The sequence below is a fragment of the Bombyx mandarina genome, chromosome 18 (assembly GCF_030267445.1).
Source record: "Bombyx mandarina strain Sakado chromosome 18, ASM3026744v2".
Classification (NCBI taxonomy): Eukaryota; Metazoa; Arthropoda; class Insecta; order Lepidoptera; family Bombycidae; genus Bombyx; species Bombyx mandarina.
The window spans coordinates 7,359,222-7,379,655 of record NC_143224.1 but is presented as its reverse complement, the minus strand read 5'-3'; the positions used below and the strand labels follow the sequence as shown (position 1 = coordinate 7,379,655).

The following is a 20,434-nucleotide window of genomic DNA, read 5'->3' as shown; positions in this document are numbered from 1 at the left end:
ATTCGGTTTGCTATACAAGGTGTTTAGTTTTTAAACTACTTCTATTATATTGTTTATTTTACTGTTACCTAGATAAAATATTGTAGAAGAATCGGAAATGAGAAAATTTATCTTAACATTCCTATAAAGAGTTACAAGTGATAGTTCTTTTGATTTAATTTTAGAAATATAGTATTTTTTCTTGGAAGAAGATTGCTGTTATCCCCTTTATTAGTTCAGTTTATTTGTGGCATGGTTTGTTAATTTAATGTGGTATAATTTTATGTTAGACTGTTGTAATTTATTGTAGTGGTCATATTTAAGTCGTTATGATTTATGATTCGCAAATTCCGAGAATCATCGCAATTACGCTTTCTTTTCAATAAAAACTTATTTAGTTTCTAGATTTTCGGTGCTTATTACATGTTGGAAAGCAAGCTTATAACCTTTTCACATGTAGTCGTTTATTTTTTGTACTAATTTGCAGCCCACTTTTCGGCTCTTTTGGCGTTTACCAGACAACGTAATTACCATGACAGGATTAACGGTGCATACTCTCATGACTCTACCCTCCTAACTACGTCTTAAATCGGAATGTATGATTATTTTGCAGAAATAAGCAAGACGATGATGCTAAGTTTGCCTGGAATTAGTGGCATTTAACGGATACCCGATTTTTTAATTATGAATTCCACGGGTTATGATTTTAAGTTGTCTCGATTTCCTTCATTTTAAAATTACTTCGTGTTAGATATGTAACGTTCTTGAAGACTGGACAAATCAAGCTTTTTGTAGTCTATCCTAGTGTTCCAAAAATCAATTTTTCCCATATGAAAAATAGATCAGATTTTTTTTAATTGCCCTTGTAGGCAGACGAATATACGGCCCACCTAATGGTAAGTGGTTACCGACACCCATGGACTTCAGCAATGCCAGGGGCAGAGCCCAGCCGCTGCCTACTAATTTCTAGAATATCTATTGTCATTTAAAGAACATTCTAAATAATTACTCTAAGCATCGTTGCACATAATGCCGCAATCCTATGGTTATGGTATAATAGTATTTCAAGTATGTGTATTTTATCCAAAATTGTAGTCATAGCGCAAAAAGCCTCGATTTTCTGGAAGTTACCGTAAATTAAAAACGAATTTAACATGAAAACCTGATATTTAAGTCTGGCCTAAATACCTACTTTTTTATTTGCCTAAATCTACGAACGTAAATACCAAGTCTTTGAATACATTTTCCTAATCGATGGCAATTTGTCAAAATAAAGCTTTACCAAAATGTTACAATAATACGTAAGAATTATTAATAATTAAAATATGTATTTAGATTTAGCTATAGTTGTTTGGAAGCTTTTACACTGAATAAACAATGCAATCATATTATGATAACATTATCGTGAAAATCTCCATAGTTGAAAGGGTAGAAAATTGTAGTACCTAAATTTTAATAAGTATATAACTAAAATTTTACGTAGTTAACTGCTATACTCGTTGTACACGTGTTGGAGCTTTTAATTATATTATTTAACTTTGTAGGGATTTTTTGTAATCCGTTTATATTTGGGTTGTGAAAAATGTATGGCTGATTGTCTTAATACACTACACGGTCAGAATAAAGAAATACATCAAAAGATTATGAATGAGTTTCAATTGAATATTTCTTTTAATTATGAAATGGTGATTACTATAAATAGATGAGTTGGAGATTCGGTATTATTTCCCACGATTTATATTTATTAAATTCTGCTTATTATTTATATGTTTTTTTGGTTTTGTTATTAGTATTTTATCCGCAAATGACAAATATATATATACAAATATATACGCTGTCCACATCATACCCTGAAGGTTGGGTGATTTACTATTGTGATAAAAGATTTAAAGGTCTGATGGGACGAGCAAATAAGATTTTGAGCAAACAGGAACTAAGCATAGCTAAGGTTGATACATTATCTTCACGTCCTTACGGATCCATCAGATCCAATAACCCTTGCATTAGATGCTTTTAGCTCTAACACTAGGAGCAGGCTTAGGGACCCCGATAACCGTAATCGTCGAACTCGGAAAAGAGTTCGACGTGCAACCTAGCTCAACATCAGCCCGTTGAGTTTCTCGCCGGATCTTCTCAGCGGGTCACGATTCCGATCCAGTAGTAGATTTGTTCGTGAAGCAGCTACTCTTGACTTGTTAGGTCTCCCTTGGAGGCGCTTGGGTAGCTGTTAGCAAATCACGCCCCTCCTGGCTGAGCCCTTGCTCGCCCTCCTGTCCTTGTGAAACTGGAAAGGCCTAGGGGACACCAACAAGCCCTCAATCTTAAAAACATTATCTTTTTTAAATGTTTGAATAATTGAAACTGTAAAAGGAATTTGTGTCTCTGTAGACTTGAATGTCTATGGTGAATGTTTACACACGCCATTTCGAATCCTCCCGATCCATTAACAGTGCTTTTAGATATCTCAAGCAACGGTCACCGTTCTCGTTGAACCCGTCGCTTGCAATGAAAGACTCGGCTAGTAAATTAACCCACAGACACAGCCCATTGAGTATCTCGCCGGATCTTCTCAGTGGCCCGCGTTTCCGATCCGGTGGTAGATTCTGCGAATCACTGTTCTTGCTAGAGCCAGCGTTAGCAACGTCCATAGGTTAGAGCCCCGTGAGCTCACCTACTCGCTCAGTGAATCTTGTATAGCCCCTCGAGGTTACTAGAATAGGTAGAAAGAAAAAAAAAGTGAATGTTGCAAGAGAGTACCGATTTCAAGTTATTTCTATTATCCGGAGTCTCCAAGTAATGTAAATGACACCACGTATGTTTAGATAAAGGATACACAATCCATGCAAGTTCAAATTCCTAGTCGTGATGTATCTGTAGTGGTAATATTTTTGGTGTCCATGGCAGTGACCATTAAGTTCGTGACCAGATAGGTTCTTGTCAAAATAAGAATAAAACAATACGTTGACGACAGTAAGTATTAACTTATCGAAATAGAGGACTGTTTATTTGTAATAAATAAGATATGTATATTTGTTGTAGTCGTTTTTTAGTTTTTTTAGTTATGATTAGACCAGCAATCCACACTGTTCTTGTTACTATTGAATGCGAACATAATTCGTTTTATCCGATAACCTAATATTAATGACATAATGTGGACAATATTGCGCTTATCATCATTACGATACTGAGGTCGGAAAGCATTTGGTCGTGTATAATTGGTCGTATTAATGTGGTATTTAATTTGAAATTGTAAAATTTGTATGTACAATAAGATCCAAACGAAACTATTTTAACTCTTTCATTACTTATATTAAACAGTTACAAAGTATAATTTTTCTGTTTTTTGGAACGCCATATTGATCTTTTTACACTATACTTTAACTGGTGAGTTTTTTTTGTGATAAAAATTTGTTTTAAATATCTAAATAATATATATACTATTAACTTTAAGGTACAGAAAATGTCATCAGAAAGAAAGAAAATAACCGACTTAATAAACATTCCCGGTTTCACTTTCTCTTTCGAGTTAACTCCGAATATATCTGAAGATGAAATCAATGCTTTGGAGATGAGCCCTGTATTTTTCTCCGTAACATGGCACGCGAAGGCTCACCAATGTAAAAATCTGGAAATCGATCCACTTCAAACTGTGCGTCTTCTCAAGAGTAAAGGAAAAAATGTTTTATTGCATTTAACATGTGATATGCTGAGAATGAGCTATTTGGACCAACTCTTGATATTTTTAAAAGAACAAGACATTTGTAATTTGTTCGTTATATTAGGAGGTATGTTATATTTTTAATCATTGTTTTCAAATTTACGGAATTTTAATTATCTGTATTAGAATTTTTTCACTATCAGAAGGCGGAAAACAATAAAATTTGTTGATTAGGTGCGGAAACACAAGATTTCAATAAAGAAGAAAATCATCTTTTTTTAAATTTGATATCTATGTTTGTGTTACAGACAATTACAACCCTGACACATCTGACTTCAAAAGCACTATAGAACTTATTAAGTACATTCGAGAGAAAACAGGGGATTACTTCTGCATAGGCATAGCTGGTTTTCCAGATTGTTCAGATGAAAAATTATTGCAATTGAAGCAAAAATTGGAAAATGGTGCTGACTTTATCGTTACTCAAGCGTTTTTCGAACCTGAGATTCTAAAGAAATTCATCGAACAATGTGAAAATTGCGGTATCAAAGCTCCTATATTACCAGGAGTGTTTCTATTCGAAAACTATGATCAATTAGCGAGATTTCTAAATATGTGCAAAGGAAAAGTTTCTGATAATTTCGTTAATATTATAAAGAGTAAAGAGCAATCAGGGGCTCCCTGCAGTGAAGTAATCAAGAAAATGGTTCAAGATTTAAAAGAACAAATTAATATAAATCATTTCCATTTTTTTACTATGAACAAGATGCAAAGTGTTTGTAATTTGATTAAGCAATTAGGATGATCAATAATGTACAGTAGTCAGTAATTTTAATTTTAATTTTTATTTTCGATTGTAATATATACAAAAACATATTATACTTATTCGTTATTGTTTTAGCATGTCCATCCTGTGCGAACCATCAATCTAAAAGAATGATTACGAAGGTCGATGACTCCGACTGTCAGCAAAGTCAGCTGATAGGTCCTCCTTTTGCACGGGTTTAACAGAGCACCGCTGAATATCATTAATTCGTTTCAGTTTGAAGTGTGGGGCAGCCTTATTGATATTTAACGACTTGTCGTTGCCGAGTGTTGTGGCATCGATGCTCGGCGGCGGCGAGTCGTGGAAGGCGATGCTCGACTTCTGCAAGTGCACCATCTCGTAGGAGGTGGCAGGGGGCGTGACAGACGCACAAGCTCGCCGCCGTCGAGCGGGGGCCAGGGATCTGACAAAAAAAAACTTTAAAGATATGTAAAATACAATTGCGATTTAGATCTCATGCCTCAAGGTGGGTGGCGGCATTCACGTTGTGAAGTTTATGGAATCCGGTAACCACTTACACAGGCCGTTGGCTTGTTCACTCGGGTTTTTTAAGGGTGTCCTGAAACTCAAAGTCACGGGTACAGGGTGAAGAGTTAAGTGGTACCTACTAGTTCAGGGAAAAATAAAAACCAAAATCCATTTCACCCAGCTAAGTGATAATAAGTAAGTTTATGAAAATTTAGATAATCAACACCTTATATTTAGAAGGTGTGATCGTAAATTTCATAACTTTTCAGAGATTTCTTTAAAATGAAATCCATAAAAACTATGCTATTGAATGCAGCAACAAACCCATTAATTAACAGTGTGAATTTAGTATAGAAATTAAAATGTTTTAATAAGTTATGGTTAAAGCGTTTTAAGCGATAATTTTGAAACCGTATTTATAAAAAAAGTACTGTACTACCCCAGGAAAGATAGATAAAAAATAGCTCATTTTATTAAGATTTTCAAATCACGTCGGGGTCACCAATGAGGAAATCTAAATAGAGTCCCTTCTTTATTTCGCCGTAAAATCGTGTTTTATGTAATTAACACCACGGATGAAACAATAGAAATTTTATTGTTGTAGTGGTATAAACAATTCTAAGTTATTATATAATATTATATTAGTTACATAATAACCACATTATGAATAAATTACTTTACGTTTTAAATTTGTTTTGGCGGTAATTATTTAAGGAATTTTATGACCTGGTTGGTAACTGAGACCTTTAAGTCATGTCTTATTTTATTGTATATTCATTTTTTTGTGAAAAATTATATTATGGAGTGAAATGAAATGAAGATGATTAATTTCAGACATTAATCAACTGGGATGAAATTAAATGAAATGAAATGGGATGAAATATAATCTCAGTAAAATGGTGGTCATTTACTAAGATTTTTTCAGTGGACTTTTTGGAGGAACCTGAGAAGCTACGTCCAGCGGCTTTGTTTCATTTTCCCACATTTGTGCACTTTCACAGATATTAAATAGTTAATAAACCACCATTATTACACATTTAAACCCGAAGAAACACTAAATAGACAAAATAAAACAAATCACACAACTTCACTCCTCGCGTTCCCGCCAAAAAGTCTTTTTGGCGGTTTTTTTTTATTTTTTTAAGAGATTTTATGACCTGGTAACTGAGACTTTTAAGTCATATCTTATTTTAATTTATATTTATTATATTATTCATATTTTTATGAAAAATGATATTACGGAGTGAAATGAAATGAAGATGATTAATTTGAGACACTAATCAACTGGGATGAAATTAAATGAAATGAATTGAGATGATATGGGATGAAATATAATCTCAGTAAAATGGTGGCCATTTACTAAGATTTTTTCAGTGGACTTTTTGGAGGATCCCGAGAAGTTACGTCCAGCGGCTTTGTTTCATTTTCCCACATTTATGCACTTTCACAGATATTAAACAGTTAATAAACCACCATTATTACACATTTAAACCCGAAGAAACACTAAATAGACAAAATAAAACAAATCACACTGGTTGCGCGCGGATTAGTGATAGGATGCGTAGTGAATTATTGGGATGGCGCCACCTTTGGAGTTTGTTAGTTACTAATTACCGCGACTATCCAAAGCGTGGCTCTACCCGATCGATCACGCTTTACCGCTAGCTGCCTAGATGGCGGCACTTGTATATTGTGTGGTGCTTGTGCTTACGAAAAGCTACGTGAGCTTCGTCACCCACCCCGCCGCCCGCGTGCTTCCATCGCCGACGCCCGCACGACAGTCACTGGCAAGGTCTACAGGTGAGTGCAAGTTCTTTTAATTTATTGCCATTTTATTGCTGCTTCCGTGTAATCATTCGCCCGCCCGCTCGCTTATGTGTATTTAATTTATATCTTTAGTTTGATTACTAGCTTTTGTTTACCGCTATATAGTTTTACCGCTCCGCTAAATATAAGTGACAAACATTTGTCACATACCGCTTAGGACGGCTATTTACACGCCTTTCTACAACCCCGCTTTATATGCTCCCGCCGCAGGAGGGCTATTTACACGCCCCCTTGCTACCCCATAGTTTGGTCCTGCGAGCCTGGATTAGATCCAGCTTAAATTTTAATTAAAATTAGAATTAATTTATGATTACCCCCGTTCGCCATTTTGTTACAGTATTGTATTGTATGTAAAAGTTAATTACATTCATCGCTATTAGTAATAATAACTCGTAACCGCATATTGAATTATATTTATTAACTTAGTTCATTTAGTGTTAGTTTTTAGTCAGTTATTTCAAAACTTCATTATGGAAAATAGACAACTAAAGAAACTTATCGCGAAGAATAATTTAGTATTTGCACAAATTAATGATTTATATAATAAATCAAAAAATATTTCGGAGTTTGATTCGGAATTAATTGAAACTTTTCTTGCCGAATCAGAATCGATTGATGACATGCGTGTTAGATTTGAAAGCAATTTGGATGATATCAATGATTTAAATTTAAAGCAAAACCCCGAAGTTGAGCCTGAATACGCAGCTTTATCGTCTTTTGACACGTTATATAATTACGTAAGACGCGCTCGTAACAAAATTAAAATTGGTAATTCGTCAAATGTAATGAGAACTACGGCCGCCATAAATGTAACATTGCCAACAATTTCACTTCCTTCCTTTGACGGACGCTCTCTTGAAGGATGGGAAACATTTTACCAGACTTTTAAAGCTAACATTCACGATAACCCGCAACTGTCTGATGCGCAACGTGTGCAGTATTTAATGGGCAAATTAACACATAGTGCATTAAAGTTAACCGCTGGTATAATACCCACAGGTGAAACATATAATATTATTTGGTCGAATCTAATTAGTAAATATCAGGATAAACGAGCTTTAGGATGTCATTATCTGAATAATATATTAGATTTAAAAAATTGTTCACCTACCGCAAATAGTTTAAATATGTTCATTGAAAAAATTTCATCTTCGATTGCCGCTTTAAAACAATTAAATTTACTCGATTTAACTGATTATATTTTATTACAATGCTCACTGAGAAGGTTGGATCCTCAAACATTCTTTTGAAGCATCGGTTCGTGGTATTGAAATACCCACAACTGAAATGTTTATTAAATTCATACAGGATCAGATTAAAATATTAGAACGCTCTGCACCGAAATGTAACATAGAGAAACCTAAAAATCACAAATCTTTTATTTCTAGTAGTTATAATGACCCAGTCCGCACTGAAAGGGTTAACAAACCGGTTTCGTGCGCAGGTAGATCCTTATCTACGTGCGATCTTTGCTCGAGCTCGCACCACACGCAGTTATATCGTTGTAATGAATTTAAAAATATGATTTCACCGCAAGCACGTTATGATTTTATTAAATCGAACAAGGGTTGCATAAATTGTTTAAGCTTATCGCATACATTAAAAGCATGTCAATCAAAGTTAATATGCAATAATTGTAAGAAATATCATCATACTTTGTTGTGTTTTGGTAATAAACGGGCGAATCGAAATAGTAAAAGCGTACCCAGTCAATCGAATGACTACGCTGATATGGACAGGCAGGTCAGTCGGTCGCAGGTACATGGAATTCCGAGTGATGCCGTGCGGTCCGATTACGGTCGGTCCCAGGTTCAATCTCAACCTGTTGTTCAGTGTTACGATCATAATGATGTCGCTTCGAATACTTGTTCACACTCTAACAAAGCGATACAACAACAAAATAATACGACCGCTACCACGTTGACTCACAGTTCGGAAATAAAATCGAATAGTAATATTTTATTATCAACCGCTCAAATATACGCTCACTCGAATAAAGGGGAACGTAAAATAGTTAGATCTTTAATAGATAATGGTTCCCAAAATAATTTAATAACTGTCAATTGTTGTAAATTACTTAAATTACCGATTATACCTTTAAATAATTCTTATATTAGAGGTATTGGATTAACCGCTCGCCCGATTCACGGATATGTTTATTTAAATATTGAATCTAGATTTTCTCCTAATAAATATTATATTCACGCTTTAGTAGTAGACTGTATTACAGATAAATTACCCGCTTATTTTATAAATTCCTCAAATATGAATCATATACGTAATTTACCGCTTGCCGATTCAAATTGGAACGTTCCAGGTGTGATTGATATGGTGTTAGATGCTCAGTTATTTCCATATATATACTTAGGTAATCGTATAGATACTGGCTCACTAGCGCCACCTGCCGTAGAAACAACCATCGGTTATGTTCTTATGGGTGACGTACCTGAAGTGAGTTACACCGGCATTATGAAACCGCAACATGATAATTTTTCTGTTATAAATGATAATAATACCTCTTTGTGACTATCTAGTACAGTTTATATTGATAATCCACCCGCTTTCGAAAATACTAAAATTCATTCTACATTCACTTTAAATAAAACTTTCTCATCTATAACGCATAAAGACCTTGAGTCATTTTTACATAAATTTTGGGAATTAGAGGAGATTCCTCATGAGCGTCATCTTAGCCCTGAGGAAGCCGAGTGTGAAAACAAATATATTTCTACAATTACCCGCGATAATGATGGCCGATATACGGTTGAGTTACCATTTAGTAGAAATCCCGCTGACCTTGGCAAGTCTTATACTGTTGCTCACCGCCGTTTTCTTTCGCTCGAACGTAAGTTTGTTCAATTACCCTCACTCCGCGATGATTACGATATCGTTATACAGGATTACATTACTAAAGGTTATTTAACTGAAATTAACGACACCGCTAAGGAAACCGATAACGGTTATTATATACCGCACCATGCAGTTATCCGCCCAAGTAAGACTACCACTAAACTACGTGTAGTTCTTGATGCTAGTGCTAAAACATCTAGTGGACTGTCACTTAATGACGTCTTGCATACTGGTCCAAATTTACAGGCAGACTTATTTTTGCTTTTACTCCGCTTTCGTTTGTTCCCTGTGGCATTGTGCGCTGATGTGGAACAAATGTACTTACGCATTAGGGTGACCACAGACCACCATAAATATTTAAAAATATTGTACCGCTTTAAAAATGATAAACTTCGCATTTTCGCTTTTAACTGTCTGCCCTTTGGTTTAAAATCACCTTATTTAGCAATGCGTACTATACGTCAATTAGCATCAGAAGAATGTTATCGTTATCCAGAAGCCGCTAGTGTAGCTGAGTCTCAATTATATATGGATGATCTCGTCACATCCCTACACGAAGATATTTCAGCTATCAAACTATCGAAACAACTAATTTCACTCTTTAAATCAGGAGGTTTTAATTTAACAAAATGGGCAAGTAACTCCACTGCCTTTCTTAATAGCCTTCCAGAAACGCACCGCTCTTCTGTAAGCTTCTCTGATGATGCTAATAATACCATGAAAGTTTTAGGCCTTGCATGGCTTCCCGCTAATGACTCATTTTTTATGACGAGCTCAAACACTAATGAAAAGTGCACTAAAGGAACAATATTATCTTTAGTCGCACGCTTGTTCGACGTGCTTGGTTTGGTTGTTCCAGTTATACTGTTCGCTAAATTGCTTATTAAGGAACTCTGGAATTCTAAAATAGACTGGGATGATACACCTCCAGATACAATTATTTACCGCTACTCTTCACTTGTGAAAGAGCTTCCATTGCTTTCAACTATAGCAATACCGCGCCATATTGGAGTTTCCAAAGACTGTGAAGTAAATATTGTTGCATTTTGTGATGCAAGCTTGAACGCTTACGGTTGCGTTGTTTATTTACACATTACAGATCCCACAGGAGATATTACTTTAAGATTATTGTGCTCAAAATCAAAGGTTTCTCCGGTTAAGATAACTACATTAGCTCGCCTTGAGCTTTGTGCCGCTCTTGTTTTGTCAAAATTAGTTAAACTTATTTATAACGCTTATAATTCTTTACATCCTATCACCGCTATATACGCTTTCTCAGATTCTACAATTGCTCTTTCTTGGATTAAATCTTCCCCGCATAGATGGTCAATATTTGTAGGAAACCGCATCGCTCAAATTCAGGAGAATTTATCACCTGACCGCTTTTTTCATATTAATGGTAAGGAAAATCCTAGCGATTGTGTGTCACGAGGTCTTTTACCGTCACAAATTATTAATAACTCGCTTTGGTGGCAGGGTCCTTCTTGGGCCTGCTATCCTATTTCACAATGGCACTAATTTTGTTGGCACAAAGGCTCAGTTAGATGAAATGTATAAACTTCTAGTTTCAAATAATTTTATATCCGCATGGAATGATGAATTAACTAAATACCGAATCATTTGGAAGATGATCCCGCCTCGGGCTCCACATTTTGGAGGTTTATGGGAAACAAACATTAAATCCGTTAAAACCCATTTAAATAGAGTAATAGGCGCACAAATTCTCACTTACGAAGAGATGTTAACTGTGTTGAATCAAATAGAATGTCTTATGAATTCCAGACCTTTATGTCTTTTATCCGCAGATCCCAACCCCGAAATTCTCACACCCGCACATTTTTTGATGTCCACTCCTTTGCAGTATTTACCCGCGTCTGAATTGTCCGCAAATCAGATGAGTCTAACTAATCGCAAAGCGTTGTTAGATAGTTTGGTTAATTCCTATTGGAGGAAATGGAGATTAGAGTACCTGCATACGTTGCAAGTCAGACAGAAGTGGTGTACATCAGATAACCCCGTGAAGGTTGGGACAGTAGTTCTTATTCATCAAGATGACATTCCACCGCTCCGCTGGCCACTTGGCGTTATACAAGAGGTGTATCCAGGTGTCGATAACATTATACGCGTTGCTTTGGTAAAAACGAAATCTGGATTTCTTAAACGTCCAGTTGTAAAATTATATCCGCTACCGCTAGAATAAATTAGAGTACCGCGTGTCATCAACCGCTTCAACTCTACTCGTAAACATTCATGATGGCTTATTATTAATTAAAATTTGTTTCTTTTCAAATAACTTCCCGCTATTTAAGCTTTATGCTTCCTATCTTAGTGTCTTTATATATTTTTTGAAAGTCCTGCGAACTTTCAAGGCGGGCAGGATGGTTGCGCGCGGATTAGTGATAGGATGCGTAGTGAATTATTGGGATGGCGCCACCTTTGGAGTTTGTTAGTTACTAATTATCGCGACTATCCAAAGCGTGGTTCTACCCGATCGATCACGCTTTACCGCTAGCTGCCTAGATGGCGGCACTTGTATATTGTGTGGTGCTTGTGCTTACGAAAAGCTACGTGAGCTTCGTCACCCACCCCGCCGCCCGCGTGCTTCCATCGCCGACGCCCGCACGACAGTCACTGGCAAGGTCTACAGGTGAGTGCAAGTTCTTTTAATTTACTGCCATTTTATTGCTGCTTCCGTGTAATCATTCGCCCGCCCGCTCGCTTATGTGTATTTAATTTATATCTTTAGTTTTATTACTAGCTTTTGTTTACCGCTATATAGTTTTACCGCTCCGCTAAATATAAGTGACAAACATTTGTCACATACCGCTTAGGACGGCTATTTACACGCCTTTCTACAACCCCGCTTTATATGCTCCCGCCGCAGGAGGGCTATTTACACGCAACCCCACACACAACTTCACTCCTCGCGTTCCTGCCAAAAAGTCCTTTTGGCGGTAAGAAGGTCCCATGTCACAGACTATCTTCTCTTTCCCACCTCTCGTGCGTTCCGGCTTACACATCATAAAAAGGTGCGTTCTTAAACGCCACAAATGGTACAATTGCTGCTTCTGTTTCTATAAATGAAAATATCAAGATTATTAAGATGACTAGGGGCATTAAAAACTCGACAAAAAATTATTATAATAAAACAGTTAAAATATTGTAATATGTTTATTTTTCCTAAAATAACTTAAGTGTTCAAATGTTTGTCTTCGGCACGAGTACACGCTCTGCATTGCCTCAGAAAAAATATTTTGATCAATCGTATGTAACTACTTGCGTTTATTTTTTCTGCTGCAGCAATTTTGCAGCGTAGTTCAGCTAGGTTTTATATTGGCTTCATGTACACTTTCATAAAACATATCGGGATCGACGTCTAACCAGTCTCAGTGTAATTAGCTTCCCTTATGTTACTTCGCTTTTACAGTAAACACATAAACCGTTTAAGTGGCCGAAATATGCAGTCAACAAACACAATTTTAGCACTTTTAAAGGTGTAGGAAATAAGAAACAAGACTGTTGTGATGTTCAGAAGTTCAAACTACATTGACGTCAAATTGGCATTTGACATTACTAGACTGTGTCAAGTTGACAACGGTTTTAAGTTTTTAGGTTATTCTTTGAATCTGAATTCTGACATCTAATATCTATACTATCACTAAAGTGAGAATATTTACTTATTTATTCGTTTAATCATATAAAACATTTAAATAAATATTTGGGAATATACGAAACTTATCGCTAGCTTTGTCTAAGTAAGTTAAAATAAAGGATTCTGTTATGTTCAGCATAACCATATAAGTTACACAAATTTACTCTCTTTTAGGTTTTGATTTCAATTTACGTAGATAAGGATGTCCTTTCCTGATAAAGAGCAAAGAAAAAAGTGCTGGGACGCCAGAGATAAATACTGGGAGTGCTTAGACTCTCAGAATATCAAGGACAGTTCACAGAAACCATTAGCTTGTACGAACTTTAGGAAAATATTTGAAAAGTCCTGCCCTACCCAATGGGTTACGCATTTTGATAGAAAACGAGATTTCAATGTATTTAAAGAAAAAATGCAAAAAGAGGGTTATGAACCCATAAAAGATTCACAATGAATATGTTTAAAAAAAATGTTTTTGTTGTATATTTTTAGTTTAAGTAGTAAATTATTATAGATTTGAAATTGCAGTTTTATTGTCCAAACCATTTAATAGAATACGTTTTTTAAAGTGGACATTCTATAAATATAGGTTAGTATAGTAAGATAATACACAAATTAGTGTTTATGAATCAATTTATTTTAAATGGGTTTTTTATTATTAATTTCAGACTTAAAAACTGGAATGGATGAAATTCTGGAGATCTTGTTGTGTGCAAATGAAACCAAACAAGAAATAAAAGTGGAAATTTTACAGGTATTAAAAATATAACAAGTTAAATTGTTGGAATATTACAAAAGTAATGAGGCTGAGTAAATATGAAATCATACTTTGTGGTTTGTTTGTTTGTGTTTCATAAATTCATAAGTCATTGTTGGCATTTTAGTGAAGATTTTCATAAAGAACACATACAGTACACAGTTTGTATGAGAGTAGTTCAAACAAATAATCATAAAATATTACAGATACTTAAATATATTTTTTATATAAGTATATTTCATGTACAAAATAATTAATTTCAGAAAATTTTACTGATGGCAAAAGAGTGTGATTCAGGGAAGCATTGTAAATCATGGAATAATATAGCAAACTTATTGTGGAATTCCTTGCAAAAAAAATTTACCAAAATTGATGATCAATTATTATGTTCCATATGCTTTTATACAATTGCTTCTTACACTGATGATTCTGATAGGTATATCAATGAGATACAAAAAAATCTTGAATATGAGATTGAAAATTTAAAACCTGGCAATTTGAAAATTTCACAATCCAACATTGCATTAATGTATGGTTTATTCCAATCAAATTTTCTTACTTCTCAGTGTGCAGGAGATAAAATTAATTTTACTAGAGTTTTGCAATTAATGTTTGATTTACTAATTATAATGGGATATGAATACACGCAATTCACTTTTCTTGCCTTTAAAATAATGAAATCATTTAAAAAAGTATGTAATACTAAATGGAAAACAACAATTTTTAAGAGAGACAATCAAATTAAATTGATGAATGTTATCAATCATAACTGGGAAAACCCCATTACTGGAGTACGAGATCTACTTAAGAGTATTTTTAATACTCTATTAACTACTCTTGATGATGTATTGTACCTTTTAACACTAAAAGAAATTAATCAATTTTATTGGAATAAGGCCAAGTATTTAATGCTCTGTGAAGTAATTCATGTAGACTGCAAAAACATTTTAGTATTAATGTCTGAAAATGATTGGGCTTGGGGCCTTTTTAGCAGCCTCAATATTCCCAGCTTGGTGTCTGCTGGAGCTGATATGTATTTTGCAATTTTGAAAAGAATAAAATGTGTCGCCGAATGGTGCAACATTTTTCTAAACTTTACCATTCGCCTTTTTCAAGAAGGAACAGAGAAATCTATTCAAAACTTCAGTAATTATTGGTGTCTAACAACTTTAAAAAGATTTCCAACTTTACTGGGAGTATTCATAGAAAAGATAATGAAAAACAACTTTAAACAAGAACCATATGCTTTGATGTGTATCATAAAACAAGGTAATAAACTTGGAATTTTTGAAAAAGATTGGAATTTGTACAGCGGCTCAAATAATATCATGAATACTGTAGAGATGGCTTTGGAACACAAAATTGCTCATCTGCGCATCGACGCTTTCGATATTGTTTGTGTTTCACATAGTAAATCACCGCCCATACAAAGAGAATACAGACATGTTCTGGAGTACTTAAAGAACAATATGAACTCAGACTGCACTGTACTGAGATTAAATATGATGCGAAGTTTAAAATCATTTTTAAACCAACTACACGTTTCCTATTTAAACTATATGAAAACCTACAAAAATTGTGATGTAATAGATCTCATTTGCTTTTGTAAAAGCTTGCAAGAAATAGTATTTGAATCTTTAGAGTTGAATGGCAATTATCAAAGGAAAATAACAGCAGTTAAACTGACTTATTTGATTATGGAGTGCTTCAATGAAGTTCCTAGAAAGAAGAAACAACAGATAAGACAGACTAATACATCTCTACTGCATTATCTAAAAACAGAGAAGCAATGGTTTTTAGGTGGAGAAAAAATGACTGAGATATTAATTAAGCTTTTGAAGGATCCTTCAGATGATGTAAGAGAAAATGTAGTTCAATTATTACTGAAATACTACTTAAATGAAATACAAAATGCGAATTTCCTAAACAATTTGGCGACAGAAGCTCTCTCTTGCATTAGAAGTAAATTTTTCTTTGTAAGTAATTGTGGTCAAAGTATGTTGAAATTACTCAGTAATTTATTATTAATACCCAGAAACATTGAAACAAAGTATCAAAGCATTGAAGAAATTTTCAACTATGCTTATAATGAGTTACTATCTGAATACAAAAAGGATATAATGACTTCAATTGAAAACGAGATACAATTATATTCATTCATAAATATTTTGATAGTAGTGCTAGAAGTTTGTATTGACAACTCATATAACATACAATTATCAACTGATACAATTCATGAGTTAATTCGTGTTTTGCAATATACTACCAATCAATTTACTTGGGAGCAAGATAATTGTACTAGCTCCGATTTTGCAAAAATGAGCGAAGTGGTTGAGAGAATAATAGCTCAATCTGAAAATTCAGCTTATAATGAAAACGATGAAGTAAAAATTTCAGGCATACATCAAATTGTTTTGAATTGCCTTTGGTTAAACGTTAAGGTAAGTTTTTAATTAAATAAGGTTATTATTGTTAATATACATTTCGCTACAGGAGCAGTTTACTACTCAAATCATAGTCTGTATGAACAAAAATTTGGTGAGAGACCTATATCCCAGGCCTAGTAGGGTAATTGAAAACAAGTTTGTATATTAGCTGTGAAACATAACATATTAGAACTGTGAAGAAGATTTATCCTGGATCAATACTGCCGATTTTTCAATGAGTAGCCCTGGATACTCCTTAAAGGAACATTGATTCACGGAGACTCCTTCGAAATTGACACTTCGAGCGGTATCATTGATTTAACGAGCAACTGTAGCTCCCAGTCAAGTGATTAGGTGGGCTGCAGCACACTCATCTAGGTACCTACCTACTTTAGTTAGCAGCAAAAACCATGAACATGCGTATACTATAATATAAACCCACTTTACATAATTTGTAGTGGGACATTATAAATCTATATTAATAATAATAAATAAATATTTTACTAACAATCACGCCACGTTAACTGGTCCCGTGATAAGTTCGTAAAGAGCTTGTGTTACAGATACCAGATAACGGATATAAATGTAAGATTTTTATTATACACATACATATATTTAATATACATCCATAACCCTGGAATAGACATTTATATTTATCATACAAATATCTTCCCTTGGCGGGATTCAAACCCGCGACCCGCTTGTGTAGTGACCATGTCACTTACCACTGCACCAGACGGCCGTTTGATGTGATATTGGTTTAGATTATCTCTAATTTTACCACCGAGTAACTTTGCGGTCCGTGTGCTTACTGCGAGTTTTTTAACGTTCTCGATAGCGTAAAAGTTAGCTCATATTTGTGTATGGAATGGGATCGTTTGCCTACGTTTGCCGCTAGGGGCGCTGTTCCAACTGCATACAAAATTGGGCTAACTTTTACGCTATCGAGAAGGTTAAAGAACTCGCACTAAGCAAACTGAAACTTGCCTCACATTGAAATCAAAATCCTCACATATCATGTTGAGCGATGTCATTTTCGCTGGCGAGAATTGCGCTTCAGTAAGCACAACTTCAACCTTTTAATAAAACACTAAACCTTTAACACCCACTTGCTCTAAAAATCTAGAACATTGCCAAGTCTTGCGACCTCTCGCCTGAGATGTGTCAACGCCGAACAATTTGAATAACAATCAAAATATTAAATAGAAGTACATATATTGCAGGCATCATGTGATTTAGCTTCACTCTTGGTGCAATTTAATAAGGATGACTTTGAAACATGTAGAAAATGTTTAGAACTCATTACTCACGTTCTAGAAAGCTCACGACATAAAGGGGCAATAGAAGCTGCAGGTGCAGCATTAGGTAGGTACGATAATATATAGCTTGATATATCTTTTAATTTATTCAAAAATTAAGGATTTTTCTTTTTAATTTTCAGGGAAAGTTATACAATGTTTGACATCTTTACCTGAAGAGTCGAATATTTTAAATTCAATGAATAGCTTCCTTGAATCTAAATTAAACGAGTTGATATCTAAAGTCTATAATATGGCATCCATAACACGAAGAGGAGCAGGTCTTCCTATAATGGTTCACAGAATTGTTTCAAGTGACATGAATAAGGGAAAGGTTATTTGAATTTGTTCACGAATTATGGTAGAATATTATTTTACCTAACAAATCTCTTAAGCGATTAATTCTTTCTAGCCGCTATTTCACTACTTTTTAAAGAACATATTGGAGCTGTGTAACTCCGTACACGATGTACCCACACTAGAAGACAATGCTTCCGTTTTAGAAAACGAAATGGATTTACCTAAAGCTATCTACATCCACTTCTTAACAAAAGTAGTAACTGACAGCAGTTTGGCTTGTGACGTAATGTACTACTCATCAGAGCTCTCCGAACTGGCGTTTTTAAACCTAACCAGCGAACATTGGCAAATAAGGTAATTTTTTTTAGATGAATAATACCTCAAAGGATCTTACACATTGATAATATGTTCGGGTATTAATCGGAAAGTAGACGAGATTACCATTTACTCTTCTTACTTCCTCAAATGATATCCTCAACTTATTTAAACCAAAATCTACTGCTCTAAATTAAATTTAAGGTGTACGGTTGTGACAGTCATTGTTGGCATTTCGACGAAATGAGAACAATGACTGTTAAAGATACTGTACTGTTGAAGTTTTTTTTTAATTGCCATTGTAGGTAGACGAGCGTACGGTCCACCTAATGGTAAGTGATTATCGTCGCTCATGGACATTAGCAAAGCCAGGGGCACAGCCAAGTCGCTGCCTCGGGCCTCGATTGAAGATGGTCGTTATTCCGATGTTCACCTAGTTCAACCTAAAAAGATTAAGATAGGCTACAGCACTCTTGTTTCGGTGTCTGGGCCCTGGCAAACCGCTTTATACTAGATTCATTTCGATAAACGAAACTAATTGTTTTATTTCTATAATAGGAACGCAGCTTTACAACTTTATGGTGCATTGATTCCACGACAAATAGGACAAAAAAAGGCCCTTGGCACTGACGATAATACAATTGCGACGGTAGCTTGGGACGAATTGCGAACTCATTCTCCAAGACTGTGGAAGATGATCACGACCCGATTACGTATAGAGAGCCAATCTATTCAAATAGTGTCTCATTCGAATCTAGTACCCATTTTAAATTTATTGGCCAGTTGCTCTAAGAGATATAATCTTTCTTTTGATTGCGAATCACAGGTTGACGAATTGTTGACAAGTTTGATACTACTATTAGGTAGTCCAATATATATAGTCAGAAGGTTATCAGCTAAATGCATTTCGAATAATTTTAAATTTGAAGAAGTTGGTTTATTATCATATGCAAAATTTAATTCTGAAAATTTTATCCATGGTACACTTATGTTGTTGAAACATTATACAGAGGAATCTTTTAACATGGATACATTTGATAAGACGAAAAATTATATTGAAAATATTTTAACAAATAAAATACATTCATACTTATGTAAACAATACTTTGAAGATATATTTTGTAACAAACCTCTGGCTTTAAATGATATAGAAGATACCTTTTTCGTTTTAGAAAACAAAATGTATGAACCAGGAGTATTTCTTTGGGCAGATGCGCGTTTACAAAAGTATTTTCGGACATGTCCGTGGTTTGAAATTCCAAATTTATTAAAAATGTTTTTCAATTATGAGGGTTATGATAGATGTCTCAAGTATTTACTGTTGAAAATGAAAAGGGATATGATTATTTCCGAACCTATTCTCTTAGAAATTACAAATACTTTACTGGAGTTTAACAAAAAATATGAAAGCAGTTACATTTGGAAAATTATATTTGAAGTGTCTCTAAGGACTGATTTAACTAAAAGTTTTGAGATTATTTCCTTCTTAAACAATTCAGTGGACTTGGTGTTTTCATATAAACTTAGGTACATTGTTCCATTAGCAGCAAAAGTACTAGAATGTTTAGAAGAAAATGTTCAGTTGCATTTCTCTAAAATGATATGGCAATTGTCTGATCCTGAGAAGATGGATGTAAACATGCGGCACATAGCTGCATTAGCTAATAATAAAGTTGCAGAAGTATTTAAGAAATTACCTAAAATTGTGAAGATTAACTCTCTGAAATCAGCCATTATTTTATTACAAGATGAAGATGTGGATGTCAGAAATTTGAGTGTAATTTTTTACAAAAATATAAGTCAAGAATCTGCCGAAAAACAATGTTATATCTGCCTTAAAAGAATTATGCAAAAAGAGTTTCTAGAAAGTTTATTTTGTGAACCAAATGCAATTGAAATGCTTTCTAATGACTTGTCTGAAGTACTGCTAAATCTCAATAACAAACAAAAGAATGAATTTAACCCATTTGCTAATGACCTTAAAAATATATACTTAGAAGTAGATGTTTTGCAGCAACTTTTGGATAGTTTGAAGAACTCTGATTAACCTAAATAAAGTATATGAGATAAAGAAAAAAATG

At 34.4% G+C, this 20,434-nt stretch overlaps 3 protein-coding genes across 7 annotated transcripts; all 3 read left to right on the top strand.

Annotated features, from left to right (window-relative positions):
• Positions 1-4: 4 nt before the first annotated feature.
• Positions 5-4,493, top strand: LOC114249102 (methylenetetrahydrofolate reductase (NADPH)-like). 3 transcript variants are annotated; one of them, XM_089734859.1, is made up of 3 exons: positions 5-2,949; positions 3,431-3,764; positions 3,946-4,493. In XM_089734859.1, exons 2-3 carry the CDS (start codon positions 3,440-3,442, stop codon positions 4,440-4,442), a joined length of 822 nt encoding a protein of 273 aa, XP_089590985.1. In that variant the 5' UTR covers positions 5-2,949; positions 3,431-3,439; the 3' UTR covers positions 4,443-4,493. The 3 variants fall into 3 exon arrangements, with proteins under 3 accessions (XP_089590985.1, XP_089590986.1, XP_089590984.1); XM_089734860.1 differs by lacking the exon at positions 5-2,949 and adding an exon at positions 2,967-3,363 and having other exon boundaries at positions 3,437-3,764; XM_089734858.1 differs by lacking the exon at positions 5-2,949 and adding an exon at positions 2,968-3,363 and having other exon boundaries at positions 3,946-4,492.
• Positions 4,494-13,226: 8,733 nt separating this feature from the next.
• LOC114249092 (cytochrome c oxidase assembly factor 6 homolog) lies at positions 13,227-13,779 on the top strand. Its single transcript, XM_089734884.1, has 2 exons — positions 13,227-13,363; positions 13,435-13,779. The coding sequence occupies exon 2, from the start codon at positions 13,463-13,465 to the stop codon at positions 13,709-13,711; it is 249 nt and encodes an 82-aa protein (XP_089591010.1). The 5' UTR covers positions 13,227-13,363; positions 13,435-13,462; the 3' UTR covers positions 13,712-13,779.
• Positions 13,236-20,432, top strand: LOC114249093 (tRNA (32-2'-O)-methyltransferase regulator THADA). 3 transcript variants are annotated; one of them, XM_089734883.1, is made up of 7 exons: positions 13,236-13,271; positions 13,926-14,011; positions 14,278-16,455; positions 17,664-17,805; positions 17,882-18,072; positions 18,151-18,392; positions 18,912-20,432. In XM_089734883.1, the coding sequence occupies exons 2-7, from the start codon at positions 13,940-13,942 to the stop codon at positions 20,398-20,400; spliced, it is 4,314 nt and encodes a 1,437-aa protein (XP_089591009.1). In that variant the 5' UTR covers positions 13,236-13,271; positions 13,926-13,939; the 3' UTR covers positions 20,401-20,432. The 3 variants fall into 3 exon arrangements, with proteins under 3 accessions (XP_089591009.1, XP_089591007.1, XP_089591008.1); XM_089734881.1 differs by having other exon boundaries at positions 13,240-13,363; XM_089734882.1 differs by lacking the exon at positions 13,236-13,271 and adding an exon at positions 13,646-13,846.
• The last annotated feature ends 2 nt before the right edge of the window (positions 20,433-20,434 follow it).